At 41.8% G+C, this 12,052-nt stretch overlaps 1 protein-coding gene across 4 annotated transcripts in view; it reads right to left on the bottom strand.

Moving 5' to 3' along the window:
- SYNE3 (spectrin repeat containing nuclear envelope family member 3) overlaps window positions 1-12,052 on the bottom strand; it is a 59,778-nt gene that overhangs the window by 26,860 nt on the left and 20,866 nt on the right. For all 4 annotated transcript variants that reach the window (XM_068192511.1, XM_068192510.1, XM_068192508.1 and 1 more), the window contains exons 2-7: window positions 11,451-11,608; window positions 8,299-8,471; window positions 7,568-7,877; window positions 2,425-2,586; window positions 1,359-1,703; window positions 67-203 (exon numbers count right to left, since the gene is read on the bottom strand). In XM_068192511.1, the coding sequence (XP_068048612.1) occupies window positions 67-203; window positions 1,359-1,703; window positions 2,425-2,586; window positions 7,568-7,877; window positions 8,299-8,471; window positions 11,451-11,594 (1,271 nt within the window). In that variant the 5' untranslated portion in view covers window positions 11,595-11,608. The remainder of the gene's footprint in view (window positions 1-66; window positions 204-1,358; window positions 1,704-2,424; window positions 2,587-7,567; window positions 7,878-8,298; window positions 8,472-11,450; window positions 11,609-12,052) is intronic.

The raw sequence follows: 12,052 nt of genomic DNA, 5'->3' as shown, positions 1-12,052 counted from the left end.
AAGCCCCTGACAATCCCTGAGAGAAGATTCCCCCCACCTGCCCACCATAATCAGACTTCCCAGTACCTTTGATACTGCTGTATTGCAGAGACCACACTCTCAGCATGTGGCTGCACATCTTGGGAAAACCGTAGCAGCTCCTTAAGCTGAGCCTTCAGCCTCTCAATCTTTGACTCTTCTGCAGCCAGAGCTGCTCTTGTTGCCTTAATTATAAAAATAATGAACAGATCACACCTTATGTAGTGTCTGGCATATAAAATAAGAAGTAAGGATGTGTCTCAGGGTATGCACAAATCCCCTTTCAGTGGCTTTTTTCCTGGTTATAAGGAATATGGTCTTTGCTAAGACAGAAAACATTCTCAGCAACAGTTTTTTTTTTTCCAGCAGGCTCTCTCTCCTCCCCTAACACTGCCCAGCCTCTGCATCTGATCTGCAGGGTTCACTGTTTGAACAGAGTGAATCCCAAGCAGGGTTTCAGTTCACTGCTGCAGTATATAACATGAGCTGCATTTTTGGAGCAGTCTTAAAAGCATCTGTTTGCCTGAACAGATCTTCCTCAGAGACTCACATATAGAGAATATTAATTCTAGGGTGACTCAGGGAAACAAAAACAACTAAAACCCATGCAAATGTAGCTGGATTGAACCAGTCTAAATTTTTTTTGATCCTTTTTGCATATACTTTTCCCAGTTAGTCCTGCATAGTTCTAGACATACAAACAGCAATGAAACGCATTTTGAGAACAGATAATAAATGCAAAACCAGCCCTCAAGAGAGTAGTAAGGATTCTTATCTGCTTAATGTGTGACAATTTTTTCACACTCAGATTTTTTTGCAGCAGATTGGTTTTGGTGTAAATATTGGATTGCTACAATCTTGGGACTTCTTAGTACTGATGATGTGTCTGCCAGTAAAGGAAGAGAGGTACCTATCTTACAGAGATGATGGATACGACATAGCAATGGTCTTACCAAATACCTCAGAAATATGTGTACTTGTGTCTGTGAATGCACTTGTGTCTGTGTATATATATATTCAGTGAGGCATTAATTTCCTGCTTCTTTTTAAGTGAAGCAAATTGTGTTGTTTGCTCAGTATTGTGCTCCTTTTGCATATGATCCCTTTGAACTCTAGGCACAAAGTCCAGCACATCCTCCAAGCCTGCTCCTTCTGTGCAGTGTAAGATGAAGGCTGGGGCAGTTGATTCCATTGTTGGCAGTCACATTTTCCTCAGTGTGTTTCATACACACTCATACTCTTATCATCTCAAACCAATGAGACAGGCATCTGCTGGATATGACTATGCATGTTCAGTCTACAGCTGCACTTGATCCTCCACAAAAAGGATAGCAACTTACATTGCATTTTTTCCACAGAATTACAAACTCATCTTCAGTCTTTTCCCCTTCCCCAGGGTCCAGGTCATTTTCTAGTCTCTGTAGATCTTTCCTCAGCTGCTGGATGTCTGCTTCTAATTGTCTGGCTTGGGACTCATAGGCACTTTCAGACTGTTGGATCTTGAGCAATCTCTCCTCCTCCTCACTACTCAGCAGTTTCAACTTCTCCAAGGCTTTTCTAAGCTCTTCAAGTTCATCCTTCAGTCTTGTAGATCCAAGTGGAGAGGTATTCTGAATCACCTCTGCACACTGATTTTCAAGGTGCTTCCATTTCTTTCCACCACTCCTAATGTCTTTGGCAATTTCCTGCAAAAAGAAGTTAAATAAAAATTATCTGCAGGAATGGGAAGCTGGGGGAAAAGCTGAAATCAGTAGGAAAAAAGACCATCTCTCCTGGTTGTACGTATTTTGGTTTTCACTTCCTATTTCAAAATATGTCTTTTTTCAAGTGACCAGAAGCCAGGGTTAGTCTGCCTTCTGAGTAATACTAATTGCCATTGATTCTGAGAATATTGGTTTTCATTAATGCTTACCACCTGAGATCCCTGACAAAGAGAACAGGAGTTGCAGACACTAGACATATATTAATAGTTGGATCTCAGAGATTTTAAGCTAAACATTAAAAGCACTGGCACCAAAATAAAGGATATTATTCTCAGAACTGGTATTTTCATGACCAGCTCTAAACTCTCAAAAACTGTGAACCTTCAGGGTCTATTTGGATCATGTTTACCAAATCTGATTTATTTAAACAAGATTCTCAAAGAATCACATAACCGTTGGAGCTCAGGCTTTAAGAAAAACAAACCAGACCAGTTTGTGACTCATACTGGAAGAGCCATACCTACAAACAGTTTCAGGACCTCATACAACTCATCTGCCCTAGCCCATGCTAAAATCACCATCTATTTTGTACTTGTAATTGTTTTCTCAAGGACACCCAGGTATGGTTTGAGCAACACATATGGGCTCATATGTGAAAAACACACAACTCTAACTCCTTGTTAGAGCTATATTGTTCAAGGACCTTCAGTGCCTTTAGCTTGTCCTCTGCTGATGACTTGGTCGCTTCTCCAATGCAGCAGTTTAATCTCTCTGTGACACCATTCAGCCACGACTGGAACTGGTTGACACTGGTGCTGTACTGCTCATGTTCCTTGGTTATTGTTTCAAGCAGTTTCACTCTGTTCTGTAACAAGAGACATCAGAAGTGGTGAGGACTGTGCTTATCTGGCTCTTTTTCCTTTTTATTGTAACCCAGAATTTATAAACAAGACTCCCTTTTCACGAGCCCCAATAACACTTGGCCTCCACAGGAATTCAAAGTTTACCTCGAGAAACAGAACACAAAAGTACACAAAGGCTTGCTCCTGTCTGAGTTTTGCTGCAGGCTCTCAATGTCTAAGTCTCCAAGAACACAAACTGCAAGGCCCTGTCAGCTGAATTTCTTGCTTTCCAAAACTTCCTATTCTCTCATTAGAAAAAGAAAAGACACAGAATTTTGTTTCTGATTTTCACTTTGAGAGACAAGCAGTTACATTCCTCTTGTGAGTTAAAAATAAAGATGAGCACATCTTCCTTATCTCTCAAAATGAAAATAAAAGAATGCAGTAGAGGCATGAAAATAGTTTTAAATTGTTCATTATTTAAACAGACTGCATTGAAAATGACCATCACCTTCAATTGTGTAGTCCAGGCACTTTTGTACTTACTTAACAGGTCATAATCTATTCCGTGGTGGTATCACAGACTCTGGAAGCAAATTCAAGCCAATGGAAAGCAGGCTTCATTTTTCAAGTTACTGCCTGTGCAGCCTATAACCAACAATCCCTGCATTTATAAGGGCCTGTACATCATGAGCTGCTGCCTGCTGATCCAGTCTGGCACTCCTAACAAGTCGGAGTCACATTTGCTCAGACCGGCCTTGTTTGCCAGCCCAAGTTCAGGCCTTTTTGATTTTGACACAAATCACTTGCTCTGTTGTTTCACTAGTATAATATTCAACATAAGTATTATCTTCTGCAAAATCAGACCGATTTTTTCTTGCCCTTCTCCAGCTGGCATGGAGAGCAATTGAGGTACACTGTGGTTACATTAGACTTTAAAAAATCATTCCTTGTGCAATCCATTTAGTGCTTGCAGCATGCTTGAAATCACCCTTTGCTCTCACAGACAATGGGCCAAGTTTCATTTTGTGTCATACAGGACACAGCACTGGCCTCTGAGCAGCTGCCCTCCAGGGCAAGTAGAGTGACAGCTGCAATGGTGGGTAGAGCTGATAAGTCCCCTTTGCATTTCCCTTATCCCTGTGAGGCTTTGGAGAGGTCCCCACACCTGCCAACCTGCCTGAGGTGGCAGAGAGCCATCTCCATTCTGTCAGCCAGGCCAACAGGATCCCCCGTGTGCTGGGGGCGGCGGTCCCTCTGGGACTTTCCCTTCACTTTTGGGACAAGGTATGCTCATAGTGCACTACAAAGTCACCCCCTGCAAGTGGAACACCAGTCTGTTTTTCACACTGCCACTTCAGTCTCTGCTGACTTCTGCAAATCCTGAGTGACTCCCCTCAAGTTAGCTGACTTGCTGTGGGACAAAAGAGGAACCGCTAAGGGACAGTTGTTTCCCATGGAGGATGAAATGCTGCCTGTTTATTAGAACACGACCTTTAATAGCACCAGCCATACACAGGTTTGGATGAAACCAGAGGGTAGAATTACGACTGCAGACTTCTGTGGCCAAGATGTATCCAGCAGAACACCTCACTTGCAAAATCCCCGTGTGTCAATTCTGAAATCTGCAGAGGCTAAACAATTCATGCTCCAACCTCAAGTCAAGGATCTGAAGAAGACAACCTTACAGCAGTGTAAAAGGGCCACACATCAAAGTGACCCAAGTCAGGCTAAGCTTATTGACTCCAGGCAATTAAATTATTTTACTGGCAGAAGCTCCAAAAGGGATAAATCAGAATAACAAAGCAGAGATGTTATTAAGCTCAAAAATCTTAGGCTGATATACAGAGGGGTTCAAAAGGAAGTCAAAACAACCTACCCTTGGCCAACTAGAATAAAGGAATAAGCAGTTTGGGTGAAGTGCTGGTCTGTGAGGTCAAGGAATAGAGGCCATGGATCTGGACAGACTGTGCTAGTTGTCAGATAAAAGGCTTACAAACAGTTGGCTGAGCCTCCCCCCACAAGAGGTTAAGCAGGAAAACTTTCTGATCATGAAAAATAAGGAATCACCTGCTCCTGTTAGGTTAGCTCCTGTCTGGGGAGCAGCACAGTGTGAAACTCAACATCCACATTCACTAGGCTAAGGTGAGGAGACATGAAGCAAGGACATGGCCCTGTAAAGAGTAAGAGCACAAGACAGGAAAGGAATGGGTTTGCCATGGGCTGCAGAGAAAGGGATGTGTCTGGACAGAAGATACCCAGCCCTGGGTACTCAAGGAAGGTAAACAGAGGCTTAGGAGGCCCTCTCCCCTAAGCTCCCTTCACTGTCAGTGAAGGCAAATAAGCCTGCTCTGGAAGGCGATCTAGGGCACATAAAGGAAGTTCCTACTTTAAATCCCTCTGTGGTGTCTCAAGAAGAGTAGAAAGCTCCTGTAGCCCTTCCTGGTGCCTTTAGTCTTACCCCTGGGGTACCTTTGCAAACTATTGTAAGTATCTAGGTTTCAGTTAACAGAGACAACATGAACTGAAATTAATCTGATGTGCTCAGAAGTATTTAATATAATTCCTAAATATCAATGTCCCATATATCATAACTTTTCTTACCATCTTCAATCATCATTTATGCTGAAACATATAACCATTTACCTCTGCATATTTTTAATTTCCTGGGCAAGGGAAAGCATGTAGGAAACGGCTGCCACATCTAAAAATATTCCTATCTATGTAATTAAAAGATATGCTTTTAAATTTTGCAAATGCTAAAGACACATGTTAGCGCTAAGGAAAAGAAAACCTCCCACCATTTGTTCATACCAAAGAAGCAATATCACAGGCAAACTAAGAAACACTGTCCGAGAGCCTGCCTTCTGATAGAGCTGGACAACTGCTCAGGGTCTAAAAATGCTCTTCAAACACCAGTGCAATGTACAAATACCAGCGAGCCTCCTGTGCTCAGGCATTCAGCTGGCATCTGCAAGTCACATTTAGTCTGGCCTCTCATCATGTGAGGGGCCAGAGCAATCCCCTTACAACTCCTGTGTCTCATTCATTCATTCCTCTTGCCCATTGGAAAAGGTGGCAGGCTTTCCCTCACAAGTGTTATACTTTCCAACACAATTCCCAAGGTGCCTGTAACCTTGGCATTAGATAATAAACTCCTCATTTACTTCAGCTGCAAAATCCAAGGCTTTCCAACTCCCTTCTTTGTTCCATACCTCCTGAAAGAGGGATTTCTTAGCTGGATTCTCTCACTCCATCCTTCTATGAAATGTGGTATTTATAACCAATGCCAAAAAAAAGCTTTTTCTAGTGTCTCAGTTGGCTGGAAACATAAAGACATATTTTGTCTAACTAGTATGAGCCACTTCCTGATCTCATTTACACCAGCACATATCCAAGTCGGTTAGAGAAATCACACTATGTAAAATCAGTCTCAGAGAGGTCACATTCTGGCTTTGAGTATTCAAATTACTTGTCTAAAAGAACAGCTTTATTAAAATAGCTAATGACTGTCTCCAGCTTCAAAACCAAAGACAATTTTGGTGAGGAGGGAGTGAATGATAATTTCAAATGGTGATCTAGACAGACAACACCTGAATTCCCAAGAACCTTCTTATTTGTGAATCCAGATACCTGGTAATCAAGGGATCTATCTTTAAAAATAAATAATCACTGTTGAGGCCCAAGTCTGCTGGTAGCTTCTCTGTGGCAGCTGCAGCTACAGAATTCCCAAACACACTCTAGATTTTGGAGAGACATTAGCAGTAGTTGTATATTTATGGCTAGAAAAGCATCTGAACTACATGCTCACAAAAGAAGGCAGATTAGGGGTTTTTTTTGTCACTTTTGGGGCTTGGGGTATTTCACTCCAAAAGAGAAAATGTATCTATGGGGCAAGCAGGGCAATGGAACAAGCATCTGAATGTTGTTGCTCTTACAGTGTGATCTGAAGTTAACTTTGTACAGCAGCATCCAGGGAGGGAAAGCATCCATCAGTGTCAGGCTCCAGCTCTGGACTGGTGTGTAGGTGTGGCAGCATTATAACAGAAGCAGACAGCAGAACCAATGTAATGAAAATTATTTCTATTGGCACCAGGTAATTCCAGCATATGAAATTCTGGAAGTCACTAGGAGCAAAAACTAGGTTTTAATTTCTATATGTTTGGTATAGATGTATCTATATATATATTTAAAATATCCCTTTGAGTATTTCTATTGATTTGATTAGTAAGAAATTGAATTCTTCTGCCCATCCACAGATGTCTGCCCATCCACAGATGTCTGCCCCTCAGCCTTACCACATGGTCTAATCCTGTCTTTATTTGAGTTTTAGAAGTTAAAAGTACAAGCATTTTCTGAAATCTTTACTCAAAAATAGGGTGAAAGGAAATCACCAGTACTAAAAGATGAAGCAGGATGTCTTGCACCAGCCTATCTAAGATCTGTTCAAGCTGAAAGATTAGTATTGGGCAAGAATTAGTGTGCATGAAAATCTTTCAGATAGTGGAAGTGGCCACTGAGCAAAGTTTTGGGCCAGAGCTGACTCCCACCTCAAGCAGGGAGGGCAGCTCTGGGTCTCAACTAATCCTACTTCCTCCAGCAAGGCTGTGTCAATGTAATATCCCTGGCTCCTGGAATGGGTACTCTGCATCTGGTTATACATGAACCACTAGTGTGCTGAAAGATGAGGAACGATTCACACTTTATAAAGCAATATTCACTAGGTCACAGCAAGCAGCCTGCAGTTACTTTACAGCAACACACTGTAAGCACCACGTAAGAGCATCCCAATTAACATCACCCCAGGACAACAGCTCATCCTGGGACTTGACAATTGTTTCAAACAGTCCATTGACTGAAAGAACAGGGGTTTCAGCTCTGCTCTGCTTTGCAGCCCTACCAGGTAAGACCCATCACTCAAGGGGCAAACAACAGGAGGAGCAAGTAGCAAACAACACCACAGATGGGAGGAATTTGAACACCTCTCACTCTTTATAAGTGTACCTGAGCTTCTTGTCTGATTCCTTCATATTCCACCCTCATTTTCTTCTGAGCATCCTCATCAACGCTGGGGTCACCTATCCTGCTGAACAATGAAGCAGCTTCCTCCAGCAGCCTTTCCAGCAGGACTGACTGATTTAGGACATCATTCTGCAAAACCTGAGCATGGCTCAGCTGCCACTGCTTCTCCTTTAAGCCAAGCTGCAACTCAATGTCAGGCTCCAAAGTCACCCTCATGTTGTGAATCCACGTGTAAAACTCATTCTGGGCTTTCAGGTACTCGCTCCAGTGCAGCCAGACCCACTCAATGCGGCTGTTGGGGAGAGCAAGAGAGAGGAGTTAGATGAAATGATGATGGGAGCAGTGGAGACCAACAATTTCAAAAGGCCTTCAAAGCAGTGCACGAGGTTCTCAGCAATTTTAACTTGCTCTGACTTCGCAGAGTTTGGATTCACTTCCAAGGTCCTCTCTGCTTTGGGGAGGAAATATTCTGTATAAGGTCCACATGCCTGACCAAATTCATCACTCCAGGCCATGGGGTGGGTGGGCCAGGTTGTAAAGGCAGAGGTCTCAATGATCCTCTCTCCCCACACAGTCCCCAAAATGCTCATGGGACTGGAGTTAGCAGGAATTTGCTATCTACAGACCAGGGAGCAGAGAGAAGCAGGAAGCACTTTATGAAAGCACTGGAGGAAATAGCTGCCTCAACACACCCAAGAGTGTGTTTGTCTTACCTGTGGCAATGAGTAATATATATGGCTGTCTCTTCCCACAAAGCTTTAATGTCTTTCAGTTTAGAGAGTACCTCATGCTTCTTATCCTCACTGATGCTGCGAAGAGCAGCATCTGCCTTCACAAGAATCAAGTCCATTTTCAAGCTGCCTTCTGGTTCCAGTGCACGTATTTTCTATGAGAAAAACAAATGATACTGAAAGCATGGAAAGAAAACAAGCATAATTGATGAAATGTAAACTTTGTTTTACCTAGAAATCATGAACTCATAGATTTATTTAGGTTGGAAAAGACCCTCATGACCATTGAGTCCAGTTGTTACCTCGACACTACCATGTGTTGGAAACGTTTCTCTACAACACAGATAATTAACCTTTCCCACCTAACTCCCTGCTGCAGTTTCTCCTGAAAGGAAAATAAGAACTTTTTTAAAGACATGTTCATGCTTAAACATCCTAAAGGATGGAATTTAATTGAAAACCACACAGCAGTTGAAGAACATTTAAGTTAGCTACAAAAACCAGACCATCCTCTACGAAATGCCCATGGCTGTGTTTCCATTGCTGTTATAAGGTTACAGCACTGTGATGCCACAGGCCAGCTGCTCTTCCCCACCTGCCAAAGCACAAAGGGGCAGCTTCCACAGGCTACACTGCTACCACTCAATTTTAAGCTCTACTATAAGAAATCATGAAGCATATTAATAAGGCTTCCTAGTGCAAATAAAAGTTGGCTTAGAAAAGAAGCCAAGAGAAATGAACTAGTGGAATTTTCTGCCTGCTACCAAATTTTGCTTCGACCCTAAATTGCTAAGTTATGAATTGGTGAAAATGTGTATCTTACACAAATAGGAATTCCAGGAACTGAAAGTGGAGTCATGTAATTTTAAGTATCCAGAGATGGAAAAATCAACACAAGTTCTGTACAATTTAAGAGATTAATTATCCCCCAATTCGGATGTCAGCTTTCAACATTACTTTAGCCAAACTTCTGATACTATCAAATTAGCTTTTCTTGCTGCTCTTCCATAAACTCCTGGCAAACTGCAGACTTTCCAGATTGGAGAAAAAGGCTTCTACAATGAAAACACCAAGATTTTCAAAATCAGCGATTACTTTTGGTAAAATTAGGCCTGTGGGATGTGATCGTGTCAGTTATTGCAATGGTGAGACAACTAAAAGCGTTTGCATCTCCAGTCTCACATTCAGGGAAAAGCAAGGCCTGATCTTTTGGCATGTAGGCAGCACACCTGCATGTGATGTATAAACACTTGTTTGGAGAAATTATTTGCTAAGAAAGGCATGATTAATAGAATTCAGGGAAGCAGGGCAAAGGGCAGGGCAAAGCAAGAACATACAAGCCACAGCTATCATCCAACAGGTACAGTGTAAGAGTTAAGATGTATTCTAAGCCTGGTATTTTTCCAGCAATTAGAAGCAAACAACAGCTGGAGAGAAAGCAGTGGCTGTACAGTCATTTTTCTTTTTCAAATCTGTTTTTTACTTGATTTGTCTCATTGGCTGACATTTTCATTAAAAAATTAACAGAAAATAAACCACAGGAAGGAAGCATGAAAAAAACCTGGCAAGCCAGGTGCAAAAAAAGAACAGAAAATGAAACACTGGATTTGAAAACAGCCAATAGGTGAAGCAGTGAGCACATCATGAGGACATTCAAGCTGGAGACAGAAGCCAGGCCCAGAAAGGAGGCAGGATGAAGGAACAGGAGGTGGTTAAGGTACACACAGGAAGAAAGATGATGAATCTCCAAAGACTGAGTTGAAAGAATTTCTTAATATCACTTTTTGCATATTACAGACTTCCTCTAAAGCTCACAGAAGTAAACAGACTTCAGCAGTTCAGGCCATATCACATCACCACAAATCTCTAGACTTTATAACTTGTTATCTCTGCCATGAATGTTCCCCCTTTGCCAAACTACCACTCTTCTACTAGAGTTCCTGTGTTTCTTGCATGTTTCTTGAGATTGTACACAGCATAGTTTCCCAGACAAAAGGGTGAAATTAATTTAAGGTCAGAAAAATTAAGCTACAGACCAAGATAAAATGCTTCAGGTTTTTATGACTGACATGCAAATCTAGCATCACACCAGGACTCCATCACTCCATGAACAGTCTCTATATTATGCCACAAGTAAGATCCATCCTCCAATAAACCACAGTTAAGGAAAAAGGCTGAAGACATCACTGCAAACTACCTCATCATCCATGTAAGCCTGCAATGTTTTTTGTTAAACTTCAGAGGAGGCAGTCCAAATATAAGTAGACACACAAAAGGAGAGACTTTGGGGTAAATAACAATGGGAAAGATCTTGCCATTTAAATTAAAGAACAGATTACTTGGAATTTAAGGTAATAAAAGTATAAAAATAGTTTCAATGTTACTCATAGAAAGATCACCACTCCCTCCAATGGTACAAATGGGACAATCAGGAGTGTTTCCTTCTCTGGGATTACAAGACCTAGATAACATCTAATGAAACCAAAGTTAATGAATGTGAAATCACTGTAAGAGAGCAGGCACAATCTGCAACAGGATCTCGCTGAGAAGAGTTATAAAACAGATTAAGTAAAACCAGGAAAAAAATGAGAACTTTTACCTTTTCATTGAACAGATCATAAAGGGGATCTGTAAATCCTGTTATCATCAGGGTTATGGAAAAGGACAAAGGAATTACTCTAAAACAGCCCATTACCAGGACACTGCAATCTTTTTCTATCAGTGCCAGAGTCCTGGAGGGGATGGAACACTAACATGATCTGATTCTCTTATACTATATGCTGGTCGTCTGCAAATTACTATGGTAATTGCAAGCAGCAAACAAATTGTTCCAGGCTTGAGTAGAGTGTAAACATTTTAACCTGCCAAACCTGCTGCTAGTGTTCCAAATCAATCTGAAGATCTTGGAAGCCTGTGATAGCAAATTGCCATCCTCTTTTTCTACATCTGTAAACAATTTACAAATAGAAAACTTAAAAGAATATTGATGTGAACCCATCCACACAGGCCCAATGCTCCAACAAGCAGGGGCAGCTGCCAATCTCCTGATGGAAAACTCCTGAGCTCACAGCAATAACTGCTGTAACAACGGCAGCAGTGAGAGCCACCTCCAAATTCCATCGCTCTTCCCTTACCTCAGTCTCTCTCAGTCTGGCTTCTAGGGCAGATCGAGGTCCTTTGGTGTTGTCATTGATCCTCAGTCTCTCTTGGATGGCCTTCATCCAAGCTTCTGCATTCTCCACGCTACTGTCAAATTCATCCTGTAGCTGCTGAGTCATCGCATTTGAAGAAGCTGAAAGGATAGGAAACAGGGAGGTAAGCAGGTTTTGGGTAAGACCTGAGCAGGAATGAAAGGCAATCCAAAGGAGAAAGAGAGAAAAGCTAATGATGTTATGGCTTTCCTTTTGAACAATAATACCAAAAACTGTAGCAGTATCGCTGGTCAGTTGAGCGCAGAGAACATCTTCACACTGCAGCTTTCCCAAATGAAAATATACCAGGAAACAAAAAGAAGGTGGAGAACTGTGGGAGGTTCCTTTACAGTAAACAGACTTAATTCAAAGCTTTTAAATGAGATTAATTTGGTGTTTGTGTGTATTCCAGATTAGCTACACCAAACACAAACACCTTCTGTTTCTTCCCAGAGTCATGTCCGTGTAACACTCTGCTAATGCCCTTCCAGGCTCGTGTACTGAGCATCTGACACCAGACTAATGAAGTACTTTGGCACATGCTT

The sequence above is a fragment of the Anomalospiza imberbis genome, chromosome 6 (genome assembly GCF_031753505.1).
Source record: "Anomalospiza imberbis isolate Cuckoo-Finch-1a 21T00152 chromosome 6, ASM3175350v1, whole genome shotgun sequence".
Lineage (NCBI taxonomy): Eukaryota > Metazoa > Chordata > Aves > Passeriformes > Viduidae > Anomalospiza > Anomalospiza imberbis.
This window is presented reverse-complemented; position numbering and strand designations above follow the sequence as displayed.